This window comes from Thermobia domestica, chromosome 1 (assembly GCF_964235325.1).
Source record: "Thermobia domestica chromosome 1, izTheDome1.hap1.1, whole genome shotgun sequence".
NCBI lineage: Eukaryota > Metazoa > Arthropoda > Insecta > Zygentoma > Lepismatidae > Thermobia > Thermobia domestica.
Window position 1 is genome coordinate 115,603,199 of NC_137454.1, and position 15,090 is coordinate 115,618,288.

Genomic DNA, 15,090 nt, shown 5'->3' on the forward strand with positions numbered 1-15,090 from the left:
ATAGAAGCAAATGAAACTGGAGAAAAGGGTACTGTGAAACAGTATAAGAAAATTTGTTTATTATTACAGAGCCACACACACACACACGCACACACACACACACACACACACACACAAATAAAAATTCTGTGCACAGGATCCCAAGATATGGCTTCGATGTATTTTGTTGCACAAAATCCAAATTTCAAAACCCCAGGACGATTGACCGTATCAATTTTGTTTTATGGGCGAAAAACGTGTGTCCCCTCAATCCAAAAAACAATATCACTCAAAGTTTTCGACAATTAAAAAAAAATGGACATAGTCAATTATCCTGGGGTTTCGAAATTTGGATTCTGTGCACCAAAATACATCGAATCCATGTTCTGAAGTTCAATGCACAGAATTTTATTGTGTGTGTTTGTGTGTGTGTGTGTGTGTGTGTGCAGGTGTGTGTCTGTGTGTGTGTCTCTGTGTGTGTGTGTGTCAATGTTATTGAACTTTTGACATTTTTTTCGTCTTGCTTATTAACTTTTCATCCAACGTGCGCACCTATGCGCGGGCTTAGCGGGTCTACTAGTAAATCTGACCCTGGATACAACTGCTCTTATTCTTAAATTGTTAGAAAACTATTCGAGATATCTTCCAAAATCTACTAAATGTGTTTTGCACAGAACATCTGTTGCAAATCACCCTGGTATGTAATCTATTAACGAAATATTTTTCTTTCATCTAGTCCTACTACTACGCTCAACAAATATATTGTTTTGTAATCATACAGATGCACTTATCGTCCGCTTCCTTCAGCTTGCCCTGAGACACACAGACTACCTACAATGCAGGGGCGGCTTTAGGATTTTGGGTAGGCCTACTCCCTCGCTTAGTAAGCGGCTATTTAAAGCGTTCGCAAAGCGTTTTTATTGCTCATGCGTACGCTTGGAATACGCTGACCAAGTATTTGAATGTGGATGGCCAATCACAATGCGCTTCAAACGCGAAAGCAATAAAAACGCGGAGAAAACGTCAGCTCGAGCGTATTTGGTGCGTTTCCGAACACTAGACCGCCTGCTGTGTAAAAGAAAGGAAAAAAAGGAAAGACGTGTTGCCAGGTAAGAGGATTTTAGCATGAAACAACTGCTTGGAAGATGCTTTGTGCAGAGTATTGGAATTCTGCTATTATAGATCTGGATCTGGCAAAAAAAAAAAAAAAAACCCTAGAAACCGTGACTGGCTCTCAGTATGATTTATACTGTAACTCTGACGAAAGTAAAATTAACGAGTAGCCACCTAGGTCGCGTTCGCTGCGAGGGATAACGCATCAAAAGCGCATTCTCGAAAGCCATACGCTTATGGATACATACGGATACGTATATTGATTAATTACAGCAAGAAATTACTTTTACAGTAATGGTTAATGCTGTTTGTTAAATAATCATCTATCATTAATATCAATAATGGAAAATATATTTACTCATTATTGTATCTTTTAGCGTTTATATATTTTTCAAAATTTTTGGGTAGGCCCGTGCCTACCCGAAATACCCACTAAAGCCTCCACTGCTACAATGTATTTGAGCCAGAGCAAATGTTTGACATGATAATAGTTATTTTGCCTAGGTAAAATCTAAATATATTCAGTAATACCTTGAATGATGAGATTAGTTCTTCCAGAAAGTTACAAACTCGTATCCCTAATCGAATTTTCCCATATCAAATAAAAGATATCCCATTAATTTGTTTTATATCCCAAACCATGTATATTAATTTAAAAAATCAATTAGGATTGTATTTTATGCAGAATTTATTTTACAAATACGGTAGACTCCCGACATTCTGGTCTAATGTGGCGGAAGCGCAGGCCTGATAAAAAAAAAGCCAGATAAACGAACTTCTACTGCATAATTCTCAGTTTCTGCCCCATTCATATCATTAGAAACACTTTTCATGCCAAAACATGCTCTTATTCATAGTTCTCTGATCTCTTAATACAGGCCAGTACTTGATCAATGTTTACCAAAGACGTATTTACGCATTCCTTTTCCGGTCTGTTAGATTAAGGTTGAATGATTTTATTACAAGCTTTTGGCGTACTTATTTTTATGTTAGTTACTTGAATATTCTCTCACAAGTTGAAACACCTTTTCACGAATATATTTATTTTACTAGTTATTTGGATTCTTCACAAGACGAGACACTCGTAAGTCGAGGTACTACTGTAAATTTAATTACAAAAAAAAAAAAAAAAAAAACAATGCTTGAAACAATTGGTGCAGAGTATTGTACTATACAAAGGAGAAACGTGAACATCATGCAAAAGGAAAATAGATAGACTTATTGAAATGTGAATCAAGTAACCTTTAGTAAAGACAGTAAAAAGGAATACATCTCGAAGTTCTAATTTCGTCCGGTAGATGTCAGCCGCTGTTTGGTGGCATCTAATGGCACCGTGTGTAACTTCTAACATGCTACAATAATGCGCTATCTTTTTAGTGGTAGAAAATGGGCTATGGTTCATCACAGTTAAAGTCACTGTAACCCTGAAGATGTTTATGGATTGACTCCGTTGACGAACTCGATTTAGATAATTGCTCCATTGCAAACATACAGAATTCAAACATTCTCTTCCGTTCAAGAGTTATTGGGTGGAATAACGGACACTCGGACAGTTTTGTAAGCCCCACCAACATGATTCTAATTAGTTGGGAATAGAAAGTTTTAAAAAAAAGCAATGCTGCATACCATTAAAAAGAAGAAAATGCACAGTTAGCATACTGAGAAGAAATTGTATTGTAAGAAACGTGATATGTAGCTGAAATGAAAATTTTTTCATTGTTTTTCATTGTTATTCTTTAGAAGAGTATCCCTTGTAGGCTAAAGGAGACGGATGATTTATGAAAGTGAATTATTATGAAAGAATTTGTAGAATTAGAATGCGGGAGGAAACAGGAGTACTCTGATAAAATTCACGGATCCGATGTCCACTCACGTGTCCTGCCATCATATTAGGCATCCGTCGCACCAGAGGTGAATACTCTACCACTGAGCCACTATGCGCCCCGTATGGTGAAAGGAAAACGAAGGAGGGGCGTAGAAGAATATTAGAATTATGGACCGTGTTAAAGAGAATAGTTTATACATCAAAGTGAACAGGTTAGTTGAAGACGCTGTTCATGGATGCAAGCTTTTCAAAATGTGCAGCAAGGGTTCTGGCAATAATAGAATGCTTAATATGATGGCGACATTCATAAATGATTCTTACACACACACATACATAAAAAAAAAAGCTGGGTACGCCAAGTGCAAATAAGATTAGTTTATTCTAATGGGACTCGTGAGGAAAATCACATCGGTAAAGAAAAATTACATTTTTTTTTCTCCACAAGCTAAGGGAAGGGAATTTATCTATTTAAATTTTCTTCCCTTAGCATGTAGAGTTAAAAAAAATGTAATTTTTACCAATGTGACTTACCTCACGAGCCACCACTGGTCTATTCTGAATTTTAAAGTGGAGACATCTTTGCACAAGAGATGCATAATATTCTCACGATACAATCTGATGGAACAGTCACTAATTTAAATATTATTATATTCGATTCTTTGCTCTGTTATATTCGATGAGAAAGCATTTATTTTTTTATTCTGTGCCTTTTTTTCTTTTCGTTGAGGAATCCGAGGCGTAAACTTTTCAATCATTAATATTTTAGAAGAAGAAGAAGAAGAAGAAGAAGAAGAAGAAGAAGAAGAAGAAGAAGAAACATCAACTACTTATTTAAATGGCGTGCGGGAAAGGAAGGAGGCGAGAGAAATGTCATTCCAATTCGTTGTCCATTTTAGGATATAGAAATAAAATATTCCGTGATAGTAAAGAGAGAGAGAGGGGGGGGAGAGGGGGGGAAGAATCATTGAAAATGAAAACGATGATTTTGCGTTATTTATATCAAGATGTTATCATTGGATTCTCTTTCAACCTCCCCTCTTGCTGACCTTGTGTTTTAATTGAAAGTGTTATTTAGGTCGTATTATATTCTCTATTGTAAATAAAATTTGAACTGTCATTGCACTGTACATGCAGAAGAGAAACAAGTTTCATACACATTTAATACAATGATGTTCTCTTATTTAAACTTGTTTGATACATACAGATGGAATGTATAAACATACAGATTGGCCTAAAGAATATATTTATAAAACTTCGAAGTAAAACATTTGTTAAGGATGTAATGAATGTTAAGAGTATATCTTTGATAGTATAGAGGCTGACGTATTTCTATCTTTGTAGATGTTTATTCATTTATCACAGCACGCCATCACTTGTGTTCTATGAGACAACCAGCTCTCTTGACAATTGCCCGACAGCTCGCTTTCCACTGGAGAAGACTTTCTGTGCACATGTTATTTTATCCACCTCTGTTGGGATGCTTTCGAGGGGCTGTAAAAGGTGGACAACGTACGAAAAGAAAGACAGTGTTTCAGAAGTCCAATGGAAGTTCGGTACTCTTCACTGGAATATCAATAAAGGGAATAGCATGAATCCCGGTCCTAAAGCCTGTGACAAACATCTTGGCATTTCAACTAAATGAATAAAACGCAAGCTCTGACACGACGTTGCCAAGTGGTAAAGGGGTGTGACTATGGCTAAGCAGACAAACTACGGCGCGATTAGGTGAGAGGGAAGAGACGTGGATGTGTGCAAAATAAACGTGGCAATACCGCTGGCCTCTCATTTGTTAGCAGCATTTAAAGGGAACTTGGAGCGCCGCCTTCAAATGCCAAGATGTTTGTCACGCCGTTTAGTTTTCATCCATCTTTAGAATTCCAGACTGTATGACTGGACACCTTGTCCTGATGCAGCTCCACTTGATTTATGTCAGCTTCATACAATGTGAGGATTTCGTTGTAGGAATTAACGTCCCAGTGACAGTCGAGAAAGTTGCCATTCCAATGTTTCATTGTATGTGAGTCGTCCCGTTCCAATACGGCTCTTGTCCATTTACAGAAAATTCCAGGAAACCGAGAAACGCTGTAGGATCGATGCGTTTTGTAGAACTGGAAATATTTGAGGATGTTCAAGTTTTTCACATAAGCACACTGAAATATTCTGTTCTACAAAACATGCAGAGCCTACATTTTTTAAAGTTTTCCTTTGTAATACAGACTTAGCATTTAAGGCTGGGTAACTATGTGTCACTTCAAATCTTAATAAACTTAATATTCCATCATAACAATTGCATTTACTCAATTCCCTGCCGGTTTAATGACCTGCGCGCGTGCCTTTGGTACGGGTTCGATCTCCGAAAAGAGAGCATTGAATTCATTACAGTGGTTCGGATCCCACCGAGAACTGTAGGTTCACATCTCATATAGCGTCAGTGCTGAAAACAGACGCTCTTCTTGAACAAACACTCAAACGCCTAGTGCACGATCTTAAACGAGAAGATTGGAAAGTTCACAAATGCCAAAACTCTTTTTGAATATATATGTCAGTCTTCGACTAAGTCACCATTTCTTATGTCGTAACAAGCCCAAAGGTTCATCGACGTATGCACAAAATATTCATCGATTATAATACGATAAATATTGAAATGAAATGAAATCTTTGAGTTTTACGTCCCACGGTTATGCCGGTTAGGCTAAAGGAGACGGTGATGATGAGTAATGAATGAAATGGTGGAATGAAGAAAGTGGGAGGAAACGGGAGAACCCCGAGAAAACCCACGCACACGGTGTTTGTCCACCACAAAGTTCACTTGGCGGGGGCTGGGATCGAACCCGGGACCCCAAGCACCAGAGGTGAACGCTCTACCACTGAGCCACCGCGGCCCCACACGATAAATATTGTACCTTTTCTTAATATAAATACCATTACAATTTCTTTTCATTCCTTGGAAACTTCCTGTTTTCCCATTTTAAACAAATACACTGACCAGTCAATATATCATGAGTACCCGCTACTTTTTGAACGAAGTCGTTGGGCACATCTCGCCAGACGGTGACAGGGATCTCATTCAATCAGTCAGTGTGATGCTTGGGTATAAAATAGGAAAGGACGGTAATACATCAGAGTTTGATAGGGATCAGACATCTGGGAACGAGCATTTCGGAAACAGTGCGACTTGTCGGGTGTTCGCGAAGTGCCGTGGTAAGTGTCTTCCAAAGGTGGATAAAGAACGGTGAAACCAGCACCAAACCAGAAGACTGGGACGGACACACCTAGCTAAAAATGTCGGGCGTCGTAGACTGTCGAGGTCAGTACAACATGATAGGGCGCAAACTGTAGCACATTTAACAGCAGACTTTAACAGTGGACAATGAATGAGTGCATCTGAGCACACCGTTCATCTTACATTTTTAGATATGGGCCTCTGCAACCAATGTCTCACACGTGTACAATGTTAACCGCACAGCATCGTCGATTACGAATGGAATGGGCACGTGCTATCGTCATTGAACCGCTGAGTTATGGCACAACGTTCCATGGTCCGATGAATCACGATGCTGCCTGCCTTCATCACATTAATTGCCGGGTCAGAATCCCTCGTTTTTCCAGAGGAACAGCTGCTCAAGACATGCACTGTAGGAAGATTGGAGGACGGTGGTGGCTTCGCTATGATTTGGGAATCCTTCATATAGTCATCCATAGTCTCGGTAGTACGTGTGGAGAGTACTAGGATGATTCTTAACTATCGGTAGGTAGTTGCTAATCAAATATACCCATTCATGTTGGCCATGTTTCCAGCTGGGAATGGCATCTTTCAGTATGACAACGTTCCTTACCACAAGGTCAACGTTGTGCTGCAGCGGTTGAAGGAGCACAATGGTATATTTCAACTGCTGCAATGGTCCCCAAACCCACCCGATCTTAACCCAACTGAACACTTGTGGGATGTCATTGAATGTTAGATCCGAGTTCTTCAACACCCTCTGAGACATCGTTACATTGATTAAGTGACTTCGTGTGCAGAAGTGGTGCACCATGCCTCCAGATAGATATTAAGGTTTCATTGCTTTCATTCCGAACCACATTGCTATTGTTCTGAGAGCCAAAACTGAACATTCCAGATGTTACACATATTAGGTAGATGATTATAATGTTTCTGGCTAATCAGTGTACGTTAATATATCTGCTTGATTAAGATATATCTTTCCTCCTTGAACCCTTCATTTTAAATAGAATCAGCAACCGGAGATTTAACCCTGAACCTATTAAAATTGAATGCATGACGTTAGTCCATGAAAATCATTAAGTGTAGGTTTACATTTGCGTTCATACTTTGAATATTTTACGAAAAATCTGTAGCGGCATCTTGGTTCTTAAAACCAAAAGTATGTCTTGAGAAAATAGTTTGAATCATGCTAGCGTTTTTCTACTTTGTTAATACGCCTTTTTAAAATGAACTTTGAATACTTGAAAAAAAAATGAAGAAGGCTATCATTGACTCAAGGAGTAGCTTCCTTTCTTGCCTTAAGAAGCTAAGCTACTAATAAGTCCCATGTTTTTCAGGAAGGAAAAAAATGCAAAACTATGTACTGTATAAAGTAAACTTACAGAAGCAATTCATTTGGAAGTTATTAATTCCCCCTGAGGGAAATTATGAAAAGAAATTTTCTTTCATGTTTCTTTTTAGCTCATACTCTTTTGTTCTTTTTTTTTACATTTTTTGCTATTTTACAACAAGGAAGTACTGTATGTATATTATTTTTCTTTTTTTTTTAAAAAAAACTAAAATCAGAAAGTAAGTATAACAAGAAAAAAATACTTCATAAAAAAGTCGTTATTAGTCTGAAACAAGGCTTTGAAATATTGAGGAAAAGGGAAATTTTGTTTGAACATTTTGTGCACACAAGAAGAAAGATTAAAAAGGGTTGACTTGGGAACTCATGAACTACAATTTGGGTTTAATAAAGAAGAAGAACCAAGCGCACCCCCTCCTTTTTTTTATGTATATATAAATTTCATTCTCATTTTAAGCTTTATCTTCCTACGTCCAAGGAATTAAAACCAGAAGAAAAATCTGGCGCTCGCAAAAGAACGTGTTCAAACAAGAACTTATGCAGAAAATTAGAGTGTCTTTCTTTTTTTTCTTCTGTAAGTTAATAATATAGAAGCATATTGCACATTCCTTTTTTTTAAAAAAAAAAATCTATATCACGTTGTGTAATCACATTTTATCGTGATTGATCCCGTTTCTGTTAGTCACATATTCAACCCTGTATGTAACTGTATGGTCCAGGGTTAATTCTCGTGAGGCACAAAATTTTCTGTGTTCGTGTCATCGTGACTTAACAGAGAAACTACTTTTCCTACCGAGCGAACATTGCCCCTTAATTTGACCAACTCCTCCTCCTCCTATTTTACCAAAGCTAAGATAAATTACTATATTGCCATTAATAAATCGTGTCATTTTTCTGCAAAACACGGCCCTTAGCAAATAGTCTCGTATCGTTTCTGCTCTAATACCTGTAAATAAGCAAATGAACGAACATAGTGCAATCATTCTATACTGACTCGTACCATAGTTTGGAAGCCTAAAAAGTATATAGCCGAGGAGTTTGAAACGCTACCTTTCTATTACGTATCGCCTCTACCACGGTAAATCTTATAATTTAATTGTACGTCCTCTCATATTTGAGTTTTACTTCCTGTCGGTAAATAATTGCACCCTCTTTATGAGGATCAACCAGTCTAGATTAATCTGTACTAATTGGCTGATGTGTGACGTAGAAGCGGGCTTTTACGACCAGAGTTAGGACAGAGAGAATAGATTAAGCAAAGAACGGAGGGGACGAATTAAAACAAGTGCTAGAAGTGTACGAGTTGTTATGAATCCACGAGTGGTGTATCTGCAAAATCATTGGCTATGCCTTGTTTGCTTGTCACCACTGTGTTCTGGCAACGCTATTTTGTTGTCTTCTCCCTACTCTCTCTGTGTGGTATAGTGAGAATACGAGCGACAAACTATGACGTCACATAACATTGAGTTGGAAATGGTTACTCTACGCCAGTGGTTTTCAACGTGGGCGTTGACGCCCTTCATCCCGTAGGGCGCATTCTCGTTTTCAAAGGAGATGCTGGAACAAAAGGGACGATAGACTATTTAAGGGCGCTGGTGATTCCATTCCGCCCCCTCTCTTATTGGATGATATTTTATTTATTATTTGTCGTCGTTAAGAAAAACCGTCTGCATACAATAACACGAATTATATTGTAACTCAGAGAGCGCGGTGGCTCAGAGGTAGAGCGTTCATCTCCAGTGTTTGGGGTCCCTGGTTCGGTCCCAGCTCGGGCCGTGTGGACTTTCTGGTGGACAAACACCGTGCTTATGGGTTTTCTTGGGGTTCTCCCGTTTCCTACCGTTTTCTTCATTCCACCATTTCACTCATCTCTCATCATTACCGTCTTCTTTAGCCTAACCGGCATAATCGTGGGACGTAAAAGATTTCATTTCATTTCATATATTGTAACTCTTCTACTGGTGTTATCAAAACAGTAGCTAATTATTCAAGCTACTATATTGCACTATATGGACTTTGTATTCGTAAGTTTGAAATATAGAGTTTCCACTTCCCACTTGATTTTTACTTTTTTGGGAGGGGTAAAATATTTGCTTTCAGGAATTTTCCTATCAATATTCATATTTTAAAAAAAAATAAAGTGGAGGTCTTTAAAAAATAGAAAAAAAATGTATATCCTTTAATAAAATATTTAACATGCAAAAATTATGAAGAAGGAATTCGTATATGTTTCCTTTGATCAGCCATTTAATATGTAAAACCGAAATTTTTGCTGGTTTTGTATCAATTTTGTAATGATGAAATATACTCACTCATCATTAAAAAATTAGGTTGTTGTAGCTTTAAAAGAATCGGTCAAAGAAAAGGCCGTTGATCCCTTTCTTTTGGCAAGTAAGGAGAGTGACCGTATCTTAACAAAATAAATAAACTAAAAAAAAAATAGCATATTTCGGGGGAAAAATATAAGGAAAACATGGCTAATGTAAGACAAATTGTAGAGACAGAAGATATATAGGGTCGATAACTACCAATCACACTGAAACTCTTACAAATGGTATGTGATAATTTTCTTCACCTCTGACAACACTGGTACATAGAGCGGGAAGGGGGGAGTATTTTAAAGAGGGTCGCAAGTAATATGCAGGAGAAAAATATTCTCTCCTCCTGGCTTTTGTTTTGTTCTCTGTTTGGCAAGTGTTATATTGTTTTCCTTGGTGAATCCTTTTCCTTCAAACTTTATATAATCAACTTCAACTATTGTTTTTGCAAAGCTCTGCTTTCTTGTAAGCCCCAAAAGAAACATGATGGCAGAAAGTTTTGGAAAGTGTTGTTGTTGTTGTTGTGGTTGTTTTTTTTTTTCACTGCTAGTTTCTCATTTTAGATAGTGAATATTTACAACGAATCAGGGGGGTACACTTCCCTGAATCCGGCCCTATATGTATCTTCAAGAGTGATTTTAAGAATTGAATCATTTCTCTGGCTCTTAGACTGCTTCCTCCAAATCTTACGTTCACTTTTGTGCATAGATGGATTGGGTTGAGGACCCTAGGCTTGTAAAGATTCAGAACCATTGATCTTTACGACCAATTTAAGTTGAAAAAATTGGGTGGTCATTTGCAGTGTATTCTACAGTCAGCGACAAAAAATCTTTCCGTTTGATGAAAGTAGTTTCTTAAATAATTTCTGAATGGAAGGACAATTAGAGTACAATTTTCAGTAAATTAAAAATAATGTAATTTTCTGTACTTTCCACCCACTTCACCATTGTAAGTTCCAGCTATACCACCGTTATTCCCAAAATATTTAAATGTTACCAAACGGAAAGAACTTTTGTCGCTGACTGTACGTGTATGAGTACAGAATAAGTGCTTTTAAAATGCTAATATGAGTAACTATTTGAAGAAACTTTGAAATTATTAAAGTTTCACTGTTTCCTTCTATCCGATTGGTGACAACCTTCAGTTTGGGAAATAGTTTCTTTTTTTCTTTTTTTTTTTTTTTTTTTTCAAGAAAGAACAATAACTTACGTAATTGGCAAGATTACTTTCTGTTGATAGTTCTTAATGTCGTTTGTTTTTGTTGTTTACTGCTCTGTTAATAGTTCTTAATGTCTTGTGTTTTTATTGCTTTTGATGATGATGATGATATGTAGTTTATTACTATTCTTTTTTTATTTTATTATTTCTTTCTATAGGTCTCTGTATGACAACAACATCCAATCACTGGCGAACGGAACGTTTGATACACTCCGCAGCATCCAAACATTGTGAGTACACCAAATAACATCATTATTTTGTAAAACATTTATCTTTTTGACGAAGTTTTTTTTTTTTTAATTTACTGCATTGTTGCTAATGTTTGATTTTTTTAATACAAGGCTTGCCATAAAAAAAATCAGCAGTTAGCATTCTTACTTTTGACGAGTATGATACAGAAATATGTTAAAAGTTGTGTGATAAAGCTCATGTCTTAAATTAAAATGTTGCAAAGATACGTCCTTCTATCATAAATATTGTGCGTTTTAGTCTTCATTGAACAGACATATATTAGTAGTAATGTCTCGTCTGACAGTACGATAAATGCATAATTTGTATTGCCGAAAAAAACTGCAGTATTACAATATTACGCTATCCACTCTAAAGGATTTGTCCCCCTCTCACCACATTCCTCACCTTCTCGATAATTCTTAGAAACAGAGACTATCAGGCAAGATACCGAAACGATACCGAATGAAGCACTCTGGTTGCTCTGGCGGTATGGAGACATGCGTTATCCTACTAGAAGATAAGGTTTGCACAAGGTGTTCAGATAAGGTCAAAGGACAGGATTGACGACGACACGAATGTGAATGTATTTAAGCCGATGTTGAGAATCTGTGCCTAACAAACATTACATTTCCTATTTTCACTATACAATAAAACGTTGACCCAATAGTTTAGATCTTCAATCTTTAGATTGTTGAACAGTGTTTCAACCGTGTCGTGAGTTAAGACTAGAGAAATCTCATCTTCGTAGTATGATATCGAAGTCGAAATTGAATTATCTGTGTGCTGTATACCTATTATGTGGATAATATTGCCAAGAGACAATGTATACGCGTAAAATAAATTTACTGACAGTGAGTACAGAAGAATGTTTTTCGAAAAATGGACTAGCAGTAACTTCTATTAACGTCCTAGATTTGAATATGTGGAATTTGTAATGTTTTTACTGTTCTTATCAGGGACGTAGCTAAGGGGGGCACGGGAGGCAACGGCCTCCCCACATCTTGGCTTGGCCCCCTCAAATATTTTATTTAAAATTATATGTTACAAATTGTTTTTATCTGACAATAATAATGAAAATTTATCAACAGTAAATTGAAATTAAACATGTTTCTAAGAAAAGGTTATTTTTAAAAAATCCATTTATAGGCTATTTCTTAAACATTAAGTGAACAGTAATAAGAGTATAAGATCAGTAACTTTTTAAGCCGGGCGTTATCTTCGTTAATATTGCGAGGTTCTTCCAAGCCATAAAGTGTTTCCAACCTTATAGTCGCCTTGAGGTACTAAGGGCTAAAAAATTATGCGAATGCACTTTTTGTAACTAACTGAGACAAAACTGAAAGGTCGATTCAACACAGAGGCTAGGAAACCGAATCCGATGAAAAACCGATAACCGGTTTCGGTGAAAACCGAACCAGTTTTGAAGAAAACCGAAACCAGTTTTGGAGAAAACCGAAACCGGTTTGGGAGGAAACCGGTTTTTGTGCCCACCACTAATTCAAACCGTACTTCTTCACCTGGTGTACACGTAACATTGCTACTTGTTTGAAAATAGCTTTATACTATGGTAATATTTTCTTTGTATTTGTTTGTTCAGAGCGTTTTCTGCGAAGAAGATAAGGACGAATTTCTTCTCGGTAGAGATTTTCTTCCGTCATTTGCATATTATTTTTATTTTATTATTTTTTAAAAATCCTCGTTAAGAAGAAAGTTATGAGAAAGAAGGTGTTTTGTTTCCGAAGTCCTTGGATATGCATTAATGGGCTCTTTTTCATGATAAATATCTTTTTAATATATAAATGTAAAAGTCGATAAATATCTCTTTGAGTTGGCTAGAGCACCATCTCATCATCTCAATTTCAGAATTGCGTGTAAAAAGTAGAAAAAATTACCAGAGGAAAAACAACAAGTGAACTAAAGTCGGATTAGGGAGAGTATAGAAAAGCAAAGATTAATTCGATCAGTGGCGTCGATAAGTATTTTAGAGGAGACGATGAAATCTCACAAGGAAACGTGAAATCCCCTCTTCAATCCCCTGATAATAAGTGATATTTTATTTTATGAAACTAATAACTTCATATTTAAGAAAAAATGGAAATTACTTCTAACAATACGCGTAAAATGTTCTGCCGCCTTTGTGCGTATATCTGACCTTTTCTTAATCTACACACATAAATAACATTCAAATCGACGGTGCCTGTTACATCATCATGGAGAAATCCTTGAACCATTTGACATTAATTTTTTGAATATGAACCGGGTTTTCATCAAGTCATTTTTATTACAATGCATATCCTAAGGAGAAAGGAGGAGTTCAAAGATTTCCCATAAATAGAATATCTCACAAGGTTCTGAAAGTTAAGGACATGATACTCGACATATAAAGTTTTCACTCATTTCTCCAGACTTACATGTGTTTGGAGCAGTATACCTTAAAAAACGCCCTTTACAGTTATCAACATTCAATAACTCGAAGCGCTTGGGCCTCCTCTGACTATGCCAATGCTGTAAGTGTTTACACAGAGTAGTAACCGTTATTTTTACTGACTTATGGTATTATTTCCGACTTACAACAACTATAATGTAGTACTGGTCCAAAAGTTTCCTACTTGTGGACCAGTACGTACTGGCATTATACATAAAGCAATTCCTTTTCTTCTTATGCCTGTTCTAAATATCTGCATGTCTCATTCGAAACGCATTTCCTTGGTGGCCATTCCTTCTACGCATGCTTATTTGAATCTACCTTTTCCTCACACAATTTTCGGAAATCTTACTTCCTTTGTAGGATACCTTGCGCAGTCGTCCCAAAGTTCTGAATGAAGTATAAGGTGTCTTTTTGTTCGTTTACTATAGGTATTTTCTGTGTACATTTCAAAACCAACTTTGCTATCATTACTAGTTATAGCTATCATTACTAGCTATAGCTTCAAAGTTCGGTTTTTGCAGCATTTCTGACGCTCATAATTCATTCTGAAATAAAGCTGCTATTGTAGTTCGTGCAGGATAAACCCTTTCGTTTCTTCTCGTGCATAGATTCGCCCATCAAACGCTGTAATTAATAGGAGTATCAAATAACCCTGTATTGATGGATATCCACAAATGCAGGCACGTAGTCAAGGGGGGGTGTCCGGACCCCCCCCCCCTTCGAGACCAGAAATGAAAAAATTAAGGAACGATGAAACAAAATGAAATGAGAAAAAGAAGGATCAGCCTTAAAAATAAACTACAGGAAGCTTTTGGTTACTCTTTCTCATTAGGAGATTTGTATTGCTTGCAATACATGGTGGCGAGGTAGGTAAGATATCCTGTTATCCCTGTGGAAGAGTCAGGGAATTTGAAGTTTCTAGAAAAGTTACGGAATTCTCAGAATTTCTGCTATTAGTCAGGGAGATTTCAAGCTTCCGAAAACATAGTGCCGTTGTGTAACAGCGTGGACCTTTTTTATCATAATTTTTCGTCATCGCATCCTTGCAGTATCAAACATGTTACTTCAAAAAGAATTTTCTATTGATCCTTTAACCTGTCATTTGGAACCGGCAGTAGTTGACGGAATAATAAAAACAAAAATTTATGTTGAAAGAAAGTTCTGTTAGCATTTGATTCAACAGAAAAAGGAACGCAGATATTGTAAAATATTTTACAAGACGTTATTGAGTATGTATATACTTTTTATAATTGTGAATATGTACTTTTTATAATAGTTGAGGTCATAATGAAAGGAAAATTGTTATATTTGAATAAACAGAGGAAGGATGTAAATATTGTATAATCTTTTCCAATACGTTTTTTTTTTTTTTTTTTAATTTTACTCGATATTTCTTCATAGTTT

General features: G+C 36.6%; 1 protein-coding gene across 4 annotated transcripts in view; it reads left to right on the plus strand.

Annotated features, from left to right (window-relative positions):
- sli (slit guidance ligand) overlaps window positions 1-15,090 on the plus strand; it is an 833,494-nt gene that overhangs the window by 737,050 nt on the left and 81,354 nt on the right. For all 4 annotated transcript variants that reach the window (XM_081762100.1, XM_081762119.1, XM_081762110.1 and 1 more), the window contains one exon: window positions 11,186-11,257. In XM_081762100.1, coding sequence (XP_081618226.1) covers window positions 11,186-11,257 — 72 coding nt within the window. The remainder of the gene's footprint in view (window positions 1-11,185; window positions 11,258-15,090) is intronic.